The sequence below is a fragment of the Ostrea edulis genome, chromosome 6, assembly GCF_947568905.1.
Source record: "Ostrea edulis chromosome 6, xbOstEdul1.1, whole genome shotgun sequence".
NCBI classification, from domain to species: Eukaryota; Metazoa; Mollusca; class Bivalvia; order Ostreida; family Ostreidae; genus Ostrea; species Ostrea edulis.
Window position 1 is genome coordinate 68234293 of NC_079169.1, and position 17946 is coordinate 68252238.

The 17946-nt window shown below is 34.9% G+C and overlaps 2 protein-coding genes across 8 annotated transcripts in view; one reads left to right on the top strand and one right to left on the bottom strand.

The window, feature by feature from the left end:
• The window catches only part of LOC125683264 (poly(rC)-binding protein 3-like), a 79333-nt gene extending 65252 nt beyond the window's left edge, over nucleotides 1-14081 (bottom strand). For 3 of the 7 annotated variants that reach the window (XM_056140574.1, XM_056140579.1, XM_048924237.2), the window contains exon 1: nucleotides 13946-14081. The gene's annotated coding sequence lies outside the window, so the exon portion shown is untranslated. Of the gene's footprint in view, nucleotides 1-12645; nucleotides 12945-13087 lie in introns of all 7 variants that reach the window. The other 4 variants (XM_048924240.2, XM_048924235.2, XM_048924236.2 and 1 more) reach the window with 4 other exon arrangements.
• A 215-nt stretch (nucleotides 14082-14296) lies between these two features.
• The window catches only part of LOC125646423 (molybdenum cofactor sulfurase-like), a 37541-nt gene continuing 33891 nt past the window's right edge, over nucleotides 14297-17946 (top strand). The window contains exon 1 of the mRNA XM_048872690.2: nucleotides 14297-14470. Within this exon, the coding sequence (XP_048728647.2) occupies nucleotides 14401-14470 (70 nt within the window). The 5' untranslated portion in view covers nucleotides 14297-14400. The remainder of the gene's footprint in view (nucleotides 14471-17946) is intronic.

Below are 17946 nucleotides of genomic sequence, written 5' to 3' on the forward strand. Positions count from 1 at the left end.
TGCTAAAAATGCATGTACCATTGTAACCAGTTCCCAAAACACTAATAGTGGATGTTCACATTTCGATTCTGTCATCAAAGGTGGTCATTTCATTTCTGCTTTATGAATATTTTTGGATACTTATACCTGAATACTTTAAATCTCTCAAATATAATTCAAACACTTGTCTACACAGACATTATTAATATCATCTGATGCAAAAGCTCAATTTGAAGTCATTCTGGGTTGGTGGAGTTCATCCTTGTATACTGTAAATTCCTAAATATACACAAGGAATTTATTATCGCGTAATTTTGCGAGAAACATCACACACGAAAAAATATTTCTCGCTTTTATTTTTATATTGCTAAAATACATGCAAAAACAATTGATCAACAGAGCACTCGTGAATTTATTTTCTCGCAATTTGACGTCCATGAGTCATTTCGCGATAATAAGTACTCGCGTAAATTAAGGAATCTACAGTATAGCCATTTCTTAAGAGTCTTCATTCTCTACCCAGAGTTCCGTGCGCTCCTCGCACTACACCTCTGTCAACGGCTTTTTACAGAAATCTTGTAAAAGTTTCTATTATCCAACATTTATGTTTTGGACTAAATATTTAGTCATATTATCATATGTTTTCGGTGCAATTAAATTGATGCTTGCTGTAAATTGTTTAAAATCGCCGTTTTCTGATCATAAATTTGGAACTACTTCGCAATATGCGTATGAATGTAGGACATACACGTGGTGGAGATTTAAATGTAAACATGGAATCAAAAGTAAGAAAGGCTGTAAAAATATGACAAAACTTGTAAAATAAGAGACAAACAGCTGAATGGTAAATATGTACTTATTAAAGTGTCAGTGGGCTATGAAAAGAGCCTGATGTATCACCTGTTGTCCGAACTTTTAAAGGGAAAGGAAACCGAGAATGATTGTTTATACCATGTGATTATATTGTCACGTGATTCCAAGCGTTGACAGAGGTGTATGTGAAGCTTGCGTAACGCGCCCTCTGGTGAGAGAATGAAGAGTCTTTACACCGGCCAAGTGAGAAAGACCACTTCCACACTCTTTACAGCTTATATAAGAATTCAACGTTTACTTAGAATTCTTACATCATCTACAATAAAATATTTAGTTTATATCAGCTTCAATGAAAATAGAATGGAATCCAAGATTTATGGTTTATTTACAATAAAATGTATAGTGCCAAAAAATCAAAGGTAATGGCAGCTGTCCACCCCAAATTTCAAAGAGTATCTGCATGTTCTCTTAAAGGAGCTCCCACACGACTTACACACCATTACACAAAGCACCTCACCTTTAAAAAGGAATATCTCACAAAGTATCTGATCTATAAAGAGGTATCACAATAGTCACAAGTTTGTCAAACAGAAGAATGACATAGATGCAGAAATAAAATTAGAAGTGTTTTCTTTGTCCAGTAGGCTGCTAATCTGTAGATGTGTTTCAATCCTCAGAAGGGGTTATAAATTTCTTCCTGATGATTTCCCCCCCTGTAAAATGGCTGAAATATTGCCAAAATGACGTAAAACCCCAATCAATCAATCAATGATTTTACATTAAAATTGCAACTTTTAGGTAGCACTAGTGCTGCAAGAGGTAAAATTTTAATTTCTAACACCACCACATTTATTTACAGTTTTACCATTCATGACAATTTCAATAGGTGTGTTAAAATACCTCATTAATGCATGAGGGGAAAAACCTTGAACTACTTGGACCATACAACTATTTAATTAACACCGATGCAGATCAATCAAAGCTGCGTACAGCAAATATTAAAAATATTATACTTCTATTAAAGAGCGCCTTTATATTTTAATTTACAACTTACCACTTACCTAGAAATAATATTTACTTTCATCTTACTAAATTACAGTATAACTTGGGGAACTGTTTATGTTAACTTTGACAACAATGAACAAGTGAAAGGGGGTGGTTGGCTAAACAGAAAGCCAAAAGCCATCCACAGTAATTACATAGCAGGGATTGCATTTGGAGTTTACATTAGGAAAATCCAATCGACTACACAATCAGATCTACTTAAAGAGCTCTCCTTACTTGCAGTTCTCAATACTGGGTACTTTTAAACTGTTCATCATTACATGTATATATTGGTAAAATGTTACAGAAAACAAGGTTTAGAAAGTAATACCCTTATCACAAAACTTTCATTGAGCATCACCTGTACTAAAACAATAGCAGATTTTTGAATAAAGATTTCACAATAATATCAACATGCATTTTTTTTTTACAATATTGATAATTTTGAAACTAAAGAAAATGACTGAGGGAGCAATGATAACATTACAAAAACCATCAACTAGGGAAAATAGAATGTAAATCAAAACATATTTTGTGGGACTGAATTTCCAATGCATGATCTCCAGACTGCCACTAAAAGAAGGGAGGTGGTCTTTCAAACAATACTTCCAAACCCTTAGATGTTGCCCCCCCCCAAAAAAACCAGTCAATTGCTCTTTGTGAAGATGACCTCTGGTATAGGGTCTGTATAGGGGAATTCTTCTTAAGCTCAGTAACCTTTAGATGTCACCACTAAGCCAGTGTTGATCAGTAAATACATCTCTACCATTTCTTTGTCAGCAGTCTGGACTTGCAATCAATCAGCTTACCAAGATGAGCTTTGAAGTTGCTGGGTCTTTGTCTTGGAAAATAAACCTCCAATGCCACCATATCTATTCTGCAACCATGAACGTATAGTGGGGGTTTGTTTCTGGGAATTATAACTTCAATCTCAGCCCCAGTACCTTGCAGCAAATGTCAATACAATATTGACTAAAGTTCTATATCTTTTTCCCTGTGATATGCTAGAGCCTTGATAAATTGGTAGTTTGTATAGTGATGAACCTTTCAACATGTTTGCTTTTAATAACCCTTTAATGAATTGAAGCAGAGAGCTGTATCAAGCCTCCAGTCCTTTTCATATATAAAAGAGATCAATAACATGTTGGAATATAGCTACTTCAATTTTGTTTTACCTTGTGGATAGTCCATTACATTGTACATGTATAGAACTGATTTTGATAACCTTTACTTTAGTAAGACCATGCAGATTAAAAGTTGTAGTCGCATCAACAGTAACCATAATGGAAGTCAACTTGAAAGTCATTTAGTCACTTCAACAATAATAGGCTTCATTTCATATTCAAAAGTTGTTCATAGTAACAGATTATGTAATTCAAAGTCAATTTTCCGATGTCTATAAATGAAACAACATTGGCTTTTGAGGTACCCACTATTTTCTAGTTCAATTATTTTATGGCTGCAGTTATATCACTTCCATTCAGCCCACAGGAAGAGAAACCCTGCTACAGATAGGAGGGAGATAGATTGGGATTATCCCAGCTTTGACAGGGTTAATGGCTGTGCTTACACCTGTATCTGCAAACACTTGGTAATTTGGCGGACCTGTCACAGGTCTAAACATGAGGCCGGAGCCAGTGTCATACATCAATAACGTTGTGCTATGTTTATCATCAAATGATTGCCTGTCATCCAGAGAGAAATAACTTAATCATAGACACCAAACACAAAGTGTCCCCCCTACTACATAAGAATTACCTTTACACTTCCATTGGTGACACACACTGCTTAATAATAAAGTCTTAAGTTCTAGCTGTGTCCTGTTAATATTATGAATAAATCCCTTTTTATTTCAAGTTACAACAAAATAAACTTTTGAAGCTTAAAAGTTTACTCTGACTATCACTAAACTGCATACCTAAGGTCTGGTTTTTAGTAAATTTTTAAAGGACCAAGATGCAAGACCATGGAGAAAATTCATCTTCCCTGAAGATAGATGGGGTGTCAACCATATTAAGACGTATAGCTTGTGGACCAAAAAGACCCATCAAGCATGGCCATAAAGTTTCCCTATTTTCAAATTAGATTAAACACAGTCAGGGTCTAGACGGTGATCAATAATGACGACAAGCCTTGCAGATTGGAAGTCCTCTGTTCAATTCTTTATCTATCTCTTCCCATCAATTATCACACCTACCTAAGACACAAAGTGTCTCCTCTACCTAATCCATACAGATTTGAACTCAAGTGTCGATTTTTCTTTAGTTTCAACATATATCAATGACAATGAAAATCTATCTTCAAATCTAACAAGAAATTAAAGGTCAATTCAACATTCAGCTGAAGTCTAAAAGAAATTGATCTTTGCTCCTAACATGATGCATAAAAAAAACTTTCAAAATTTAATTCTCATTGATCAAATATCAGTCTATATAAATTTACTGGAGTTCCGATAACTGCTCACCGTAATTAGAAATCTAATAAAATATTAATGATGGATTCAACATAACCTATTCAATAAATATATATAAATTTTACATTTATTCAGTGCTTCTTCCGAGATAAGGTTCCATATCAGAACTATACCATGATCCACAAAATCACAACATCAGCATTCTGCAATCGTATCATCATTTTGTACAAAAAGATGAACATATCGTGGAAGAAATGAATTTTTTAATATCTTGAAATTTACCACCCACTGCAAATTTCATAAAACATGAGGATCTGCAAGGCAGCTGCATTAAAACAACAGAGACAAAATATATGCTAACTAAAGTAAAGGGAAATGCTCCATAAACTTCCACATGCTTATATCAAATGCAGTATGCTGAATATGGTACTAGCGAAATGCCCCATCTCTTACACATGCTCACAATGCTGTAAGCAGCTTTATTTTAATTGCAGTTAAATTTTCCCTATTTTCACTGACCAAACCCTAAATTTAACCTTTAAAGAAATATAAAATGGATATAAAAGCCCTGAATTGAAAACTGTGAAAAAACAAAGTAGATAAAAAGAAAACAAGGAGCCATTCTAAGCTGTATACCATGTCCTAAAGGTAGTACTGTGAAAACTATGTATACCGTGTACTCTAAGTACACACAGTACCGTGAAAACTGTATACCGTGTACTCAAGTACACACAGTACCGTGAAAACTGTATACCGTGAACTCAAGTACACACAGTACCGTGAGAACTGTATACCGTGTACTCAAGTACACACAGTACCGTGAAAACTGTATACCGTGTCAAGTACATAAAGTACCGTGAAAACTATGATAGAAAGTATTCCAAATCCCAATTCATTTTTGTAAACTATATCTGCTTCATATTTATAGTGATTCGTATATTTCATTTGTTCTAGGAATATATACAGCTTACACAAATAAAGATTACCAGGTACAGATTTAAAATCCCTGCCATATGAGGGTCATATTTCACATTCGGCTTGTTTAACAATTTGTCCCCTTCCTGTTCACTTATTCTGCTATAATATAAATCTTTCACAGTGACCTTCAGTTTGACCCCAATTTCTTCGTAAGTACAAGTCATGCCCTTTCCATCTGCCAATCATCTGTCAGCTTATTACAACCTTGACATAAAAAACCTCAATGCCAACTCACATACCAAGATAATAATTTTTATTGTACATCACATTTAACAATAAAGTGTCAAAATGCTTCATACAATATCTGATTTTTTCCCCCAGTAAGTTTCAAGATGTTAAAATGAAAATCTAAGAGCTTTATGGTGAATCAACAAATTTTGATACTATATGAAAATGATAAACCTCATGACTTGATCAATATATTAGATTGAAATGCAGTTTTGCATACATTACGAAAACAGCTGAATCATATAAATTCACATAGATTGGCAGGAAATCTTGTACCTCAGTGAACTTGCATCTGACTCTCCAGAGGAGAATGGGATTCTACATGGATAAAAATCGCACATTTTGGCATGCAATCTTATCAGCTGCTTCAATAAGAGTAAAGGGAAAATCCGTTTATTGACCGTTTACTGTTTAAGAAGATAGTGCTAGATTCTGCTCAAAGAAATCATTTCATATTCAATTGCAAGAATTCTGTCCAAGCAATTCAACATTGTTGTTCAGAGCCATTAGGGAATGTGAAAAAATCTTTTATCTATAGATTAGACGAATGTTGTACTACATTGTCCAAATTTGGGATTTTGTCTGGAAATCTCCAATTTCTTTCTCTATCAGCAAGACATACTGTTTTCATTTTCAAAGACCGGGAATGTGGTCAATTTGCAAACATCAATTACTATCAAGTATTCTGGTCAGTTGGAGAATTTCCAGAGCACTGGTCATATTCTAATGGAAGATTCACGACATTGACGGAGCTTGTCAATGGATTAGTAAGATCCAATCAGGAAGCTTTTTCTTGTTCAACCTGAATGTCTGAACTGAGTGCAATATTTCTCAAGAGAATCCCCTGTGAAGACTTTATGTGATCTTGCATAAAAAGATGTTTACAGACAAAATTCACCTAAAACATGTGAAATATAAAGTCTATTCCATTTCCATATTGTGAAATAATCATTAAGCTTCTAAATGTCAAAGTATTATTTATTGGAAAGAGCACTGCCCTTTATCTTTTAATAACAATGACTGATATTTTAACTGTAGATCTCTTGCAGCAATGTATGCACTCAATCTCGGCAAATTCTGCCGATTTCACATAAGTATGTATCAGATATCGCCTAATCACACAATCCTAACACACATTGTTTGAAATAGACTTTTACGTCAGCAGAGATTCTTATGGGCTCCTTGGAGAAAATAAACCCCAGACACCAGAGCTTTCTTGTTTATGGTTAAATTGATAATCTACCTAGTCATATTGATAACATTTAACATCTGTTGGTGATGTTCTCCATAGTGGAGAGAGAAGAAAAAAAATCTGATATTAACTTTATTTATCATTTCCACAACTTCCTTTCTACACATGTCGAAAGTTCACACAACTCCTAGCTTTTTCACTCAGCTTCCATTTAAACGTAAAAGCTGCAGACTTATGAAGGGTTACAGGGAATCAAGCTTCTCCCACAGTTTATCGGAGACCACACCTCCCATAAAACGAAGGAATGTGTAGAACTCGTGCATTACATGCTGAGAATTGAAAAATTAAACATTTATTTGTATCATATATCATGCATTAATTAAGTGATCAGCCAATTTTGGGTCCTATCTCTATATATCTTGAGTTATGCATGGTACTGGGGAGGCAGATGCAGTCAATGACCCTGTAATTCCGATACTTCCTTCACAAATCACAGAGTTCTAGTCCCAGTAGTCGGCCTCCCGTGATATCCAAGTGTGATGACTTGTAATTCTCCGCCTGACCTTCCATTTTAACTACAGACACCAAATGATGAGCAATATGTTAACTAATTATCAGGAAACCATTCAAGATCGTCATTTCATTACCACAGTTAAGGAACCCAATCTAACACCAGAATAAATGTGAATTAATTTTGGCAGAAAATTCCTTTAAATCATTTTATTCCATCTTAGAACATGGTGCACTCCATTTACAACATATGAACCTTTGAACAGACATGTGACATGATTCAGAGGATTGCCTTAGTCACGAGAACCATCAGGAGTAGGAAATCCCTGCTTTGCAAATTCTCACATTTTCTAGTGGTTCCAAGGGTCTGATCAAGTGGTCCCGATTGGTTACTCTTCACTACTAAATCATGGAGGGGTATAAAAACTACACAACTTATAAAATTCAACAAAACGAAGCACAATCTCTATATATATACCATGTCATTTTTAACTTGGCAGTTGAAATGAAGGTGTAACATTTGTAAATACTTTATATTAATTTCCTTCATTATTACACTATATTTTTTTTTAAAGATTCCTTAGTAGGTTTGCATCGCTTGACCCCCGTGATTCTTTAAGTGTCTTCTCGGGCTGAAATAAGGCTGCATTTCCAATTGAAAACATTATGCTACAGTTTTTCCCGAAGTGTAAATGAAATTTCCTAAAGAAGCTTTATCACAATGATCATTTATATCAAACCTCCTATTCAAATTTTGATAATATGGGTACATTTATTGTAGCAATTTCTATGAATTAATCATATACATTTATTCATTGCCACTATCATGCAGAGAGCAAAAATAAATCATGGGGAATCTGTCAATATTGCGTGATTATTATGGAAACTTTACCAAAGTTGACAAAATGGTGATTAGAATTTTCCAACGAGAGAAACTCCGACCCTTACTATTTTGAGATGTTAATGAAAAAATTACTGAACTTATATGGGTGTAATATAGGATAAACAATATTGAAATATCAGATTTATTTCTTCAGAGATCATCTGTTTGTCAATCACTTCAGCTTTCTTCAACTCTTCTGCCTCTGCGATGACTCTGAACTCATAATGAGGGAAGTTTATCGCCATGGGCCCTAGAGCAGTCACTCTTTGGGGGCCTCATAGTATCAATCACTAAAGATTCCTGCTGGCACATCAACCTGTAATCTGTCACATTTCCAGCAAATCAGCTGCAATATGCTGATATCTAAATTACCTGATGTTGAAAGCTTTAATATCTTCATATATTAAATTCAGGGAAGTCTGTGGAAATTAATAATTAATTCCACAATAACATTTTCTTTCATATACAGATATTGTCTCCCAGTGGATTCTGTTTTATTGAATAGAAAATGCAACTATGCAAAAAAAAAAATGTTTTAAAAAATCCCTCAAGTGCTAAAACATGTGTTTCACTGACTGCTGCAGAAATTAAGCTTCTTTTGCCCTTAAACTACAAAATGCTACATCCTCCAACTTAGAGCTAAAAATGCCACTTTCACAAATGCTTGGCACAACTGGATGTAATAAGTATTTTCCAATCTGCTGTTCTCAGAATGAATAATCCCCCTCCTGAGAAAATGCTCTTTCTAGCACACAAACATATGCCAACATTCAGCTGTCGTATGCTTTAGATTAGAAATAACCTTTGCTTCAAAGGTAACAGACTATCAAACAAAGGAGATCCTAGATATAGTCTTTATTGTTGTGAATAATTTCTACATTCTATACCCTTTGAAAACATGTTTTCAATCAGAATTGTTCCACTTTTTATGAACCCTTCAATACTACAGACCTTGCATTACATGCAGTAAGCATCTTTGCTTTCTGAAGATTTTTTTCCCCAAATAATAGCAGATGCACCCTACCAAACAAATATAACCAAGAATGAAGGCATACCTAATGTCCTATTAGGCTTCATTTGATCTGAACGAAACAGAAGGAAAACTGCAATTCTTAACTCCATTCGAATAGCTAAGGGATATCTTATTCACCTAAATCAATTTTTGTGTGATAATACATGACTTGTATTTTACTTATCTCATTACTGATAATGGTCATCTTCCATTAAAACTGGGGACCCCATTTACAAGTAGACGGGAACCTGTGAACATGCAGGTCTACATTTTTCATTAATTAGTGAGAGCAGCGTTTACTTGTGACACAGTCCCCTACAGTTGACTATCCACCTTTCACACAGGTTCCTTGTCTGGCCCGACTAAATTCCACCTTTCACACAGGTTCCTAGTCTGGCCCGACTAAATTCCACCCTTTACACAGATTCCTAGTCTGGCCCGACTAAATCCCACCTTTCAAACAAATTCCTAATCTGTCCCGACTAAATCCCACCTTTCACAGATTCCTAGTCTGTCCCGACTAAATCCCACCCTTCACACAGATTCCTAGTCTGGCCCGACTAAATTCCACCCTTCACAGATTCCTAGTCTGTCCCGACTAAATTCCACCTTTCACACAGATGAATAGAACATATACTAGCTGGATCAATGTAATGATAATGACAACATTTCTTCCTAGACTCCATTCTGTACCTGTAGGATATCCCTCTGATCCCTGCATACTTTAAATGCTAAGTGTAATGACAATATTGAACTTTCATACCTTTATGGCCATGACAATAACAAGATGCTATAAATCTTCCCTTCCATGCATTGACGTTGTCATTGTAAGTTTTTCCATTATACTCAATGTGTTTACCCGTGTAGGAACTTCATGAATGATCGAGAGGGCTTGAGAAGCTAGTGTGTGACAGAAGAAAATCTCAACCAGCACCCTTTGTCAATTATAAAATGCTATTGATATATCTTAAAATTTACTGAGATCACAAATGTCTGTAAACAATAAAATATTGAACAATTCACCCCTTTTCATTTTTCTTTCACCTTCATACAAAGTGATAACAGAGCAGCAATAAAAATGATGAGTCTTTTCAAATTCCTGATGAACAATGGTGTATAAGGTTCCTTAAAAAACGTAACATTACAAACCAGATGCTCAAGCCCGAGTAAAAGCAGGTCTCGGCCTACTGCCATTTTTTCTAATTTAATCAAGAAGTTTGGAAACCAAATACCTGCAGGCAACGTGAACTGGTTGTGATACCATCAACCACAGAGATGTCTATCGGGGTGCAAAGTGTGGGGGATCAAGCGAAAATGGGGGCCAATTGAACCATGACAATCTTAAATCCCGATTTATCACCTGATAAAATGACTGTCAAAATCACCCTGCCAGGAATCCAATCTTTAATACCTTTAAGTTTTAGTTACATAATGTTTATCTCTAATTGTCTACAAAACAAAAACCTGTAATCACAATGACAGGGAGTTTCTGTCCTCTATTGCATCCCATCAAATGCAAGGAGAGTGGACAGTATTGAAATATCTGTGAACTATGTACAATAGGTCAGAATTCCTTGTCTATGTTAATCAATCCCATTTTTGTCAGATACACAAAACCAAACAATTCCTATCTAGAAAGTCAGGGTGAACTCCCAGCTTCCCTACAACAGACAATGAAGTTTGGTGGAGGAGTAACTAGTTCTACATACAATCACCTCCTCTACAAGATAATCTATCACAGTACTGTTCTCAGTGCCCAGGAGGGAAAAGCCTTATGGATACCCAGAAATACTTTTGACTGGGACTGTCATATAAAGGACAATGCTCTGTGAACAACAACTAAACATGGGTCATGGTCCAATTAACCTGCTACATTAGTGAGAAAATCCTCCAACATGCAGTACATGTTCCCATCACTTTTAAACATTCATAATAGCATTACAGCAGTCTTTGATGGTATTTCTCATAGTCTTATAGAACAAATCCTTTTCAGCCTGCCTGTAACTCACACTGAGAGAAAATAAAAACTACCTACACCTGAGATTATTGAAGACACTAGAAATCCTCTCTCTAACTTAAGTTTCACCCTATGGAAAATACCCCAGACCCTGCATTGGATTAAGCCATTGCATCACCATTCTAACCATAACCCTCTCCCCTTATAAACCATGAACTGTACCACACAGTATGTGTTAACATGCTGCTGTGATTAGACATGCTGGGGTCGATCCCAAACGTTTTTCTGGTTCTCTTTGTCAGAGATTTGGTGTATAAGTCCCTGTGCTTTATTATCATGTTAATGATGTCTGATCTTGAAGAACTGGGTTTGATACATCTTGTTGAATATCAATCTGTGCATTATACATTCACAGGAGGCTCTTGGTCATCCAAGCATTTTATTTCTTTACCATAAGTATTTTATTAGTCAATCTCTGCAGAGACTCCCTCTTAGTATTTCTTTCCTTGGATAAGATGAGGTTGGATCAATGAATTAATTATCCATTTTCAGATCTGCACACATTCAACCTGTGCTAATTAAACTTTGTATCCAGCAAGAAGCCATGAGCACTAGAGGGTGGTTTAGCCAATTTCTATACATATTTAGTGGAAAATCAGTATTAGAATATTTAGTTACATCAATATTTGCCATAGAAATGTCAATATTACTTCAGACCTACAATATGCAAATTCAACCTCAGAAATATTAAAGGTTTAGCACAGCCAAGGCATATTAAAATCCCCACAGCCCTTCCAACCCCCTGGGAGATCTACAATTAAAGCAGCAATATTAATCATTAATTAAAAAGACAGTGATGCAATAACAAAAATCTATGCCATTTCTAAGAGCCAATGTTTTAAGCAATTAAATTTTCAGGACTTTTCCTCGATACATGCAATCCTTTTATACTCAACATTGTGTTTTTAGATTGGATTTTGGATAAAAAATAAACATGAAATTGTATATTTGCCATAAATTATGCAATAAAGTGATCTATGCTGTAAACAGAAATCATATTGAGCCGTGCTCCAAGTAAATGCCAAGTAAATCCGATTTACAATGACCCATATTCAAAAAGCACAAATTGCATAATAACCCCAAGGATTAGGATCACACTGATCCCTATCCTGTACTGTAAATCTGTCCAACTAAATCGCCCCATGGTTTGTCAAAGTTATTGTATTCACAACAACAGATTCTGACCAAACAAAGTCAAATCCCAGGCTTAAGACTCCAATTTCTATTATACTTGATAATGATTGTGGTCACCAACTAGGAACAACATGCTGTGTTTCCCTCTGTCTAAACACAAATCTACAGCTGCTCTGTACAGAATGTGTATAGAAAAGGTTTAATCAAACAAAATCTTCTACTTCTGTAAATTCTGAACACTTTCTATTTTTATTCTGTAGAGAGCTCTTTTCTCCACATTTCTTCCTCAGACAAATATTAACACTTTCAGATATTTACCTTGACCATCCATCTTTTCCGTTTCAATAGAAAACAAAAATACAAACCTCCGTCATGTAAATTTATTTTGTATTGGCCATTTATCAAAATAACAAGAGAATCTATATAGTTACTGTATATTTACCTGAGCGAGAGTCTACGACTAGGAATGTTTAACTTTCACACAAATCTCAGAAGTCCAGTTTCTATTCATCAGATAGTGTATCCCAAAGTGCATAAATATTACATAGAAGTTGTTAACATTTTGCATCTTTCCTCCTTGCATCAAGCAAAAAGAATGTCAATATGAAAATCAATATGTTTCCTTGTTAATTGAATTTCAACAAGTTATGTACTGTCTTTAGCGATCTCCCGTGCAGTCATCATCAGATTGGCAGCTAATTTATTACCCAGTCTTCTGCAGTGTCCACTTTTTAAATCCCTCTGCAAACACCAGAGAAATGTCATCACCAACCATACAGTCATTCATGGATTCATTTATATCTCAATCAATACCAGTCTTATGAGGGTAAAATCAGAAAGCTAAATTCAATACAGACAAGCAGGAGAAAAATCATTACATGTACCAGATTTACAAAGCACACATTCAGATTGCAGGATTACCATGAGCCAATTATCACCTGTTGTCACTGGGTGATTGAGCTATCACAGATTTTTGTACAGTACATACACACCTATAGCGGAGGGCATCTCGATCACATCTGTGTTGTCAATGTCCACTCCACATAACATGAAAAATCCATCCCTTTTGTGAATTTAAGCTGTCCTTCCAAAAAGCAGAGGATTTGTGCGGCGGTTAGTGGGATCAGTGCTCAGCTTTTGGTATTATATGGTTCCACAGGGTAAAATGTTAGTCAGAATTATGGAGTAAAATAAAACTTAAAAACTTATTACAAGGTTTGTTCCTCATGCATTCTCTTCATCTGTGTTGATTTTTTTTTCTTCTTCTGTCTAAGCATCATGCGAAATCCTCAGGAAACATGGTTGCGAATATGGTAAAGGGGGAGTGAGTGAAAGGGGGGAACAAAATTAAAAAATACCGAGGGTTAGGATTTGATACTGCTACAAGGTGAATACGATATGAGACTAAAAAGAACCGCTTTTTCGCAATTTTTAAGAATTTTTTTTTTTAAATCCCACTCACCAATTTTTTAAAGAACTTTTTCAAGTGGAAGAAAAACTAAGGATGGAATATATTACATGCATGCTGACAAAAGCTGCACCTGGAAGGTGCTAAAAATTTGGGGAAATAATACAGAGACTGCACGCGCTATGGAAATGCAAAATGCTATTTTTACATTTTCTGGTATAGCAGCGTGCGATAGATCATTGACAAGAAATTACCCGGTAGCCTAAGATAGAAATAAAAATACAAATGTTAAAAAGTGAAAGGCGAAAGCTACCTGGATGCACGTGAAACATACCTGGGTATACACTAGCAGAGGGAAAAGGCAAGGTTGACACACAGGATAACACAGCCAAAGGAGAGATGCTAAATAGAGGTGTGCTCAAAGGGTTATGAATATCGTGGTGGATGAGGACGAACAACGTAAACCGCACATCCGCAAAGACAAAAATGGTCGCTAATAAATAGTTTAAGTAATCCATTATTAAATGAAATTATATATCTTATTTGATGAATACAATATAAATATGGAGTTGTCATGCGATAAAAATTCTGATTTATTAAAGAATTTTGCATTTTTATTAGCGCGGAAGAATATATGAGAGCAAATGAGATTCATAGGGTAAAGGTCGAAAGTCAAAAAGGTCATAGAAAGAAAAACATGGCAGCTTCCATGAAGTACTAGATTTTCCTCCTGGATTCGTTGTTGGAGTTGTCATTGCCTTAAGGTCGAGATAGCTACAGAAAACCATTATGGCATTCGCTAATCTGTATAACAAAGAAATAGAACCAAGAAGAGAATATGAATTTCCTCATTTAAAAGGTATCGTAAAATTGATTGAAACATGTTTGTTTACATTTTGACAATACACATGTGCGAGGTCATCATAGTGTTATCTGTATAAATATTCATAGAACTAGAACACGTGTCGCTATCCTTTCTATAGAGTGATAAGTGACCTGGTTTAAAGATTCTTATCTATACAGATAAATTGTGAAGACATCCCCAAAATCGACAAGCAATCAATATTGTCAAAACTTTGTTATGGATGTGCCTCTGCACCGAGTTGTCGAGTTGTCTTTTCTTATTTTCCTTTACGTTTACAAATTATTGGGGGGTTGATAGTCGAGTCAGTTTTGTGAAGAAAATGAATGTAGAAATCGAGAAGGAAATCAGTTTGTCAAAGCAGAGTATTTTATTCCATGTACTTATAGCAAAATGGGAACGAACTGCATAAAGGGAGCAAACTCTGTTAGGCAAATAGGGAGAAATCATGTTGCACTGCAACAACATCGCATACCACTGTTAAATAGAATGTGTATTTCAGACTATAGTGTTTTAAGACGTCCAGTTTGCATGAGTAACTGCTATGGTGAAGTTGCATCTTGTTTGAGATTATAATTTTTTATCTTAAAACCACCTTGTATGGAGGGCCAATACACTATAACTGAAAATGATTCTTTTTTTTTTTAAATATTCTTGTGTCTGACATGTCACTGGAGTAATAACAAAATGATAAGATCAAACTAAAGATAGGGTATGGTATTTACACTGCTTTTTGAAAATTCAAATTTTGCAAAGTAGGAGATGAAGGAAATGTAAAAGTCTCCAATAGGATTTCAACAACTCTAACAAGCTAAGATTCTCTGTCAATTACCCACTATCTCTGACTGGTAATGCCTCTTGACTACTAAAGTGTATACCCACTAGTTACTCCTACAAGTTAGAGCCTCAGTTAACATCCCTACATACCATAAGTATAGCGTCAAGTCAAAAGTATCTCGCCATGAACCTCAAGCATGCTGGAGGACTTAATTCTCATGACGACAACTTTATTCATGATGATAAAAATCTTCATGAATAATGGAATCCAAGATACACAGCTATTTTAAATTATTATGGAATATAAGACATAGTATTGATTTGATTTCTGAACAGAGGGGGGCTTGTTTAGGCAGTCACCAATTTCATGAATTGATTCTCCTAGGTCTGGAGTTTCCCCATTGTCAACATTACAGATAGTTTATTAGGAAGACTTTAGGTAGCCCCACCACATCAGAGATAGTGACCAGCACTGTCTATAGACAGTATTATAATCCTTCAACAATACAAAATGTCCTTGTATATGTCCCAGTCTCAGGTATTAGTCAAGTTATTTTTCTTGTACATTTTGTATTATTAAAATGTCATAGATATTTTTTTGGTTTGGAGATTTTTCAATTTAAGTAACCTAAAGAGAGAATCATTGCTTTAGGCATTAAAAAGAATTGAAGAGTAAATCTTTTATTTAAAAAAAAAAGGGGGGTATTGAATTTCAATTTCCTCAGAGATGTAACTGAGAAGGAAATTGAAATAAATGTATCTTATAAGAAATGGTTAGTCATAGATAAATGCTTCCTGGTTTTTTTAACTCTTCTCTGAAAATATGTTTTTTACTTTTGAAGTTTAGGTTGATATATTTGCGCAAATACTGTACAATCAATTATTTTTGTGGTGGGAGGGGGTTCTGCCATGGTCATAACCAAGAATTTAAATCCTCCATGTATGGGGGAAATAAAACTTCAATATACATATATATTGATCAACACCAAATAGAGGTACAAAATATGATAAACATGTATAAGTAAAGATATAAAACACATATACCGGTAATTTATAAACTAACAAGTAGAGTTATACCAAAAAGAGGAACCAAACATATATTAACCCCAGAAGTACAAATCATACATACTTACAAAAAAGATCGAGGTACCAAATACATCCATGTACCAACAGAGGTACCAAGCATTATAGATGGACACTTAATTGCTGCAAACCAAAACTTGGATGCATGGGTTGATATTGATATTTTTAGCTAATTCTGCATGGTTTTAATTAGTAGAACTATTGAATTCCTAAAATATTAAAAACTTGTAAATTTTCCAGGATGTTAAAAAAAAAATGTGATATATTGTCCCTACCTATAATACACTATACAAAGTTTTCCCAATTGTACGAATTGAGAAATCATAGTAAAAAATGAAATTTTATTCAGTGAAATTTATTAACCATAAATTTAGTATCCATTTTCATCATGGGGGAGGGGGGGGGGGTTGTAGCAAATGGAATTTAGCAGGTTTTTTTTATTAATTTTATGAACTGTGAAAAATATACTGTTTCATGCAGTAACTTGTCCACCCAGAAGAACAGACTGATTCATATATTTTTTATAAATATACATATTTTCCATGAATATACAATATTAGCGGTTGAAATTATATTTCACAATTGAGAAGTGTTTGACTTGAACCATTAATATTTTATACCATTAGTCCTACTACAGCACAGCCGCATGTGTAATTGAGCGGATCCAGAAATTTCCTCCATCACCCTATGCATATTTATAGGGGTCCATGCAATACTGCAACTATGGACTAACATTTAGTATTTTAAATCTGGAAGTGCATACAAATCAGTGAATATATTTATTTTCTACCTAGCCCATTGATGGTGGGGTACCCTCCATTCCCTCCCCCACCCACCCATATATATGTGCTTGGCCTAACCTCTACCAATGGAAAGTAAGATATTTGATTTTTTTAAAAATGGAAAAAGTCTGAGTTAAGTGTACTGATAGTTGCACAATAGGATAATAAAATTTCTCATAAATCCTTATTAAATGGCAAGGAGGTGATTCTCTTGAAAATTTATCTAATAATCTACATGTAGCAATGACATAATTTGATTTAACACAATAATTAGATGTTTCAGTATTTGCATAATAGTGAATGATTTTTTTTCATGTTTATCCCCCTACTTTTTTCCTTATTGTCTTGATACATTGAAATCCATTCACAAGCCAAGAATTAATCAAGTTGCAATTGATCATGGTCATTGGATGTAAAATGGTTTTATGAAAAGGTAAAGATAACAAACAGTGATCAATCATATTACTCCTATAAAGAATTTACAATTAAGAGTAAGGGCAATCACGAACCCCTGGACACACCAGAGGTGGGATCAGGTGCCCAGGAGGAGTAAGCATCCCCTGTCGACCAGTCACACCCACCGTGAGCCCTATATCTCAATCAGATAAACGGAGTAATCCATAGTCAAAATTAGCCATTCTGGTCTCAGTTGGTATGAAACATGACAGACAGTATTTTATTCAATGAGAGGTTATACATGTAGCTGTAGATATACATGTATGTACAATTATCATGATGAGGAATTTCTCTTTTATAGTACATGTATAAGAGGCAGGGTTGGTTTTCATTTTCATGTGCATGCATGCTAAACTAACCTTTCAACTCCTAACT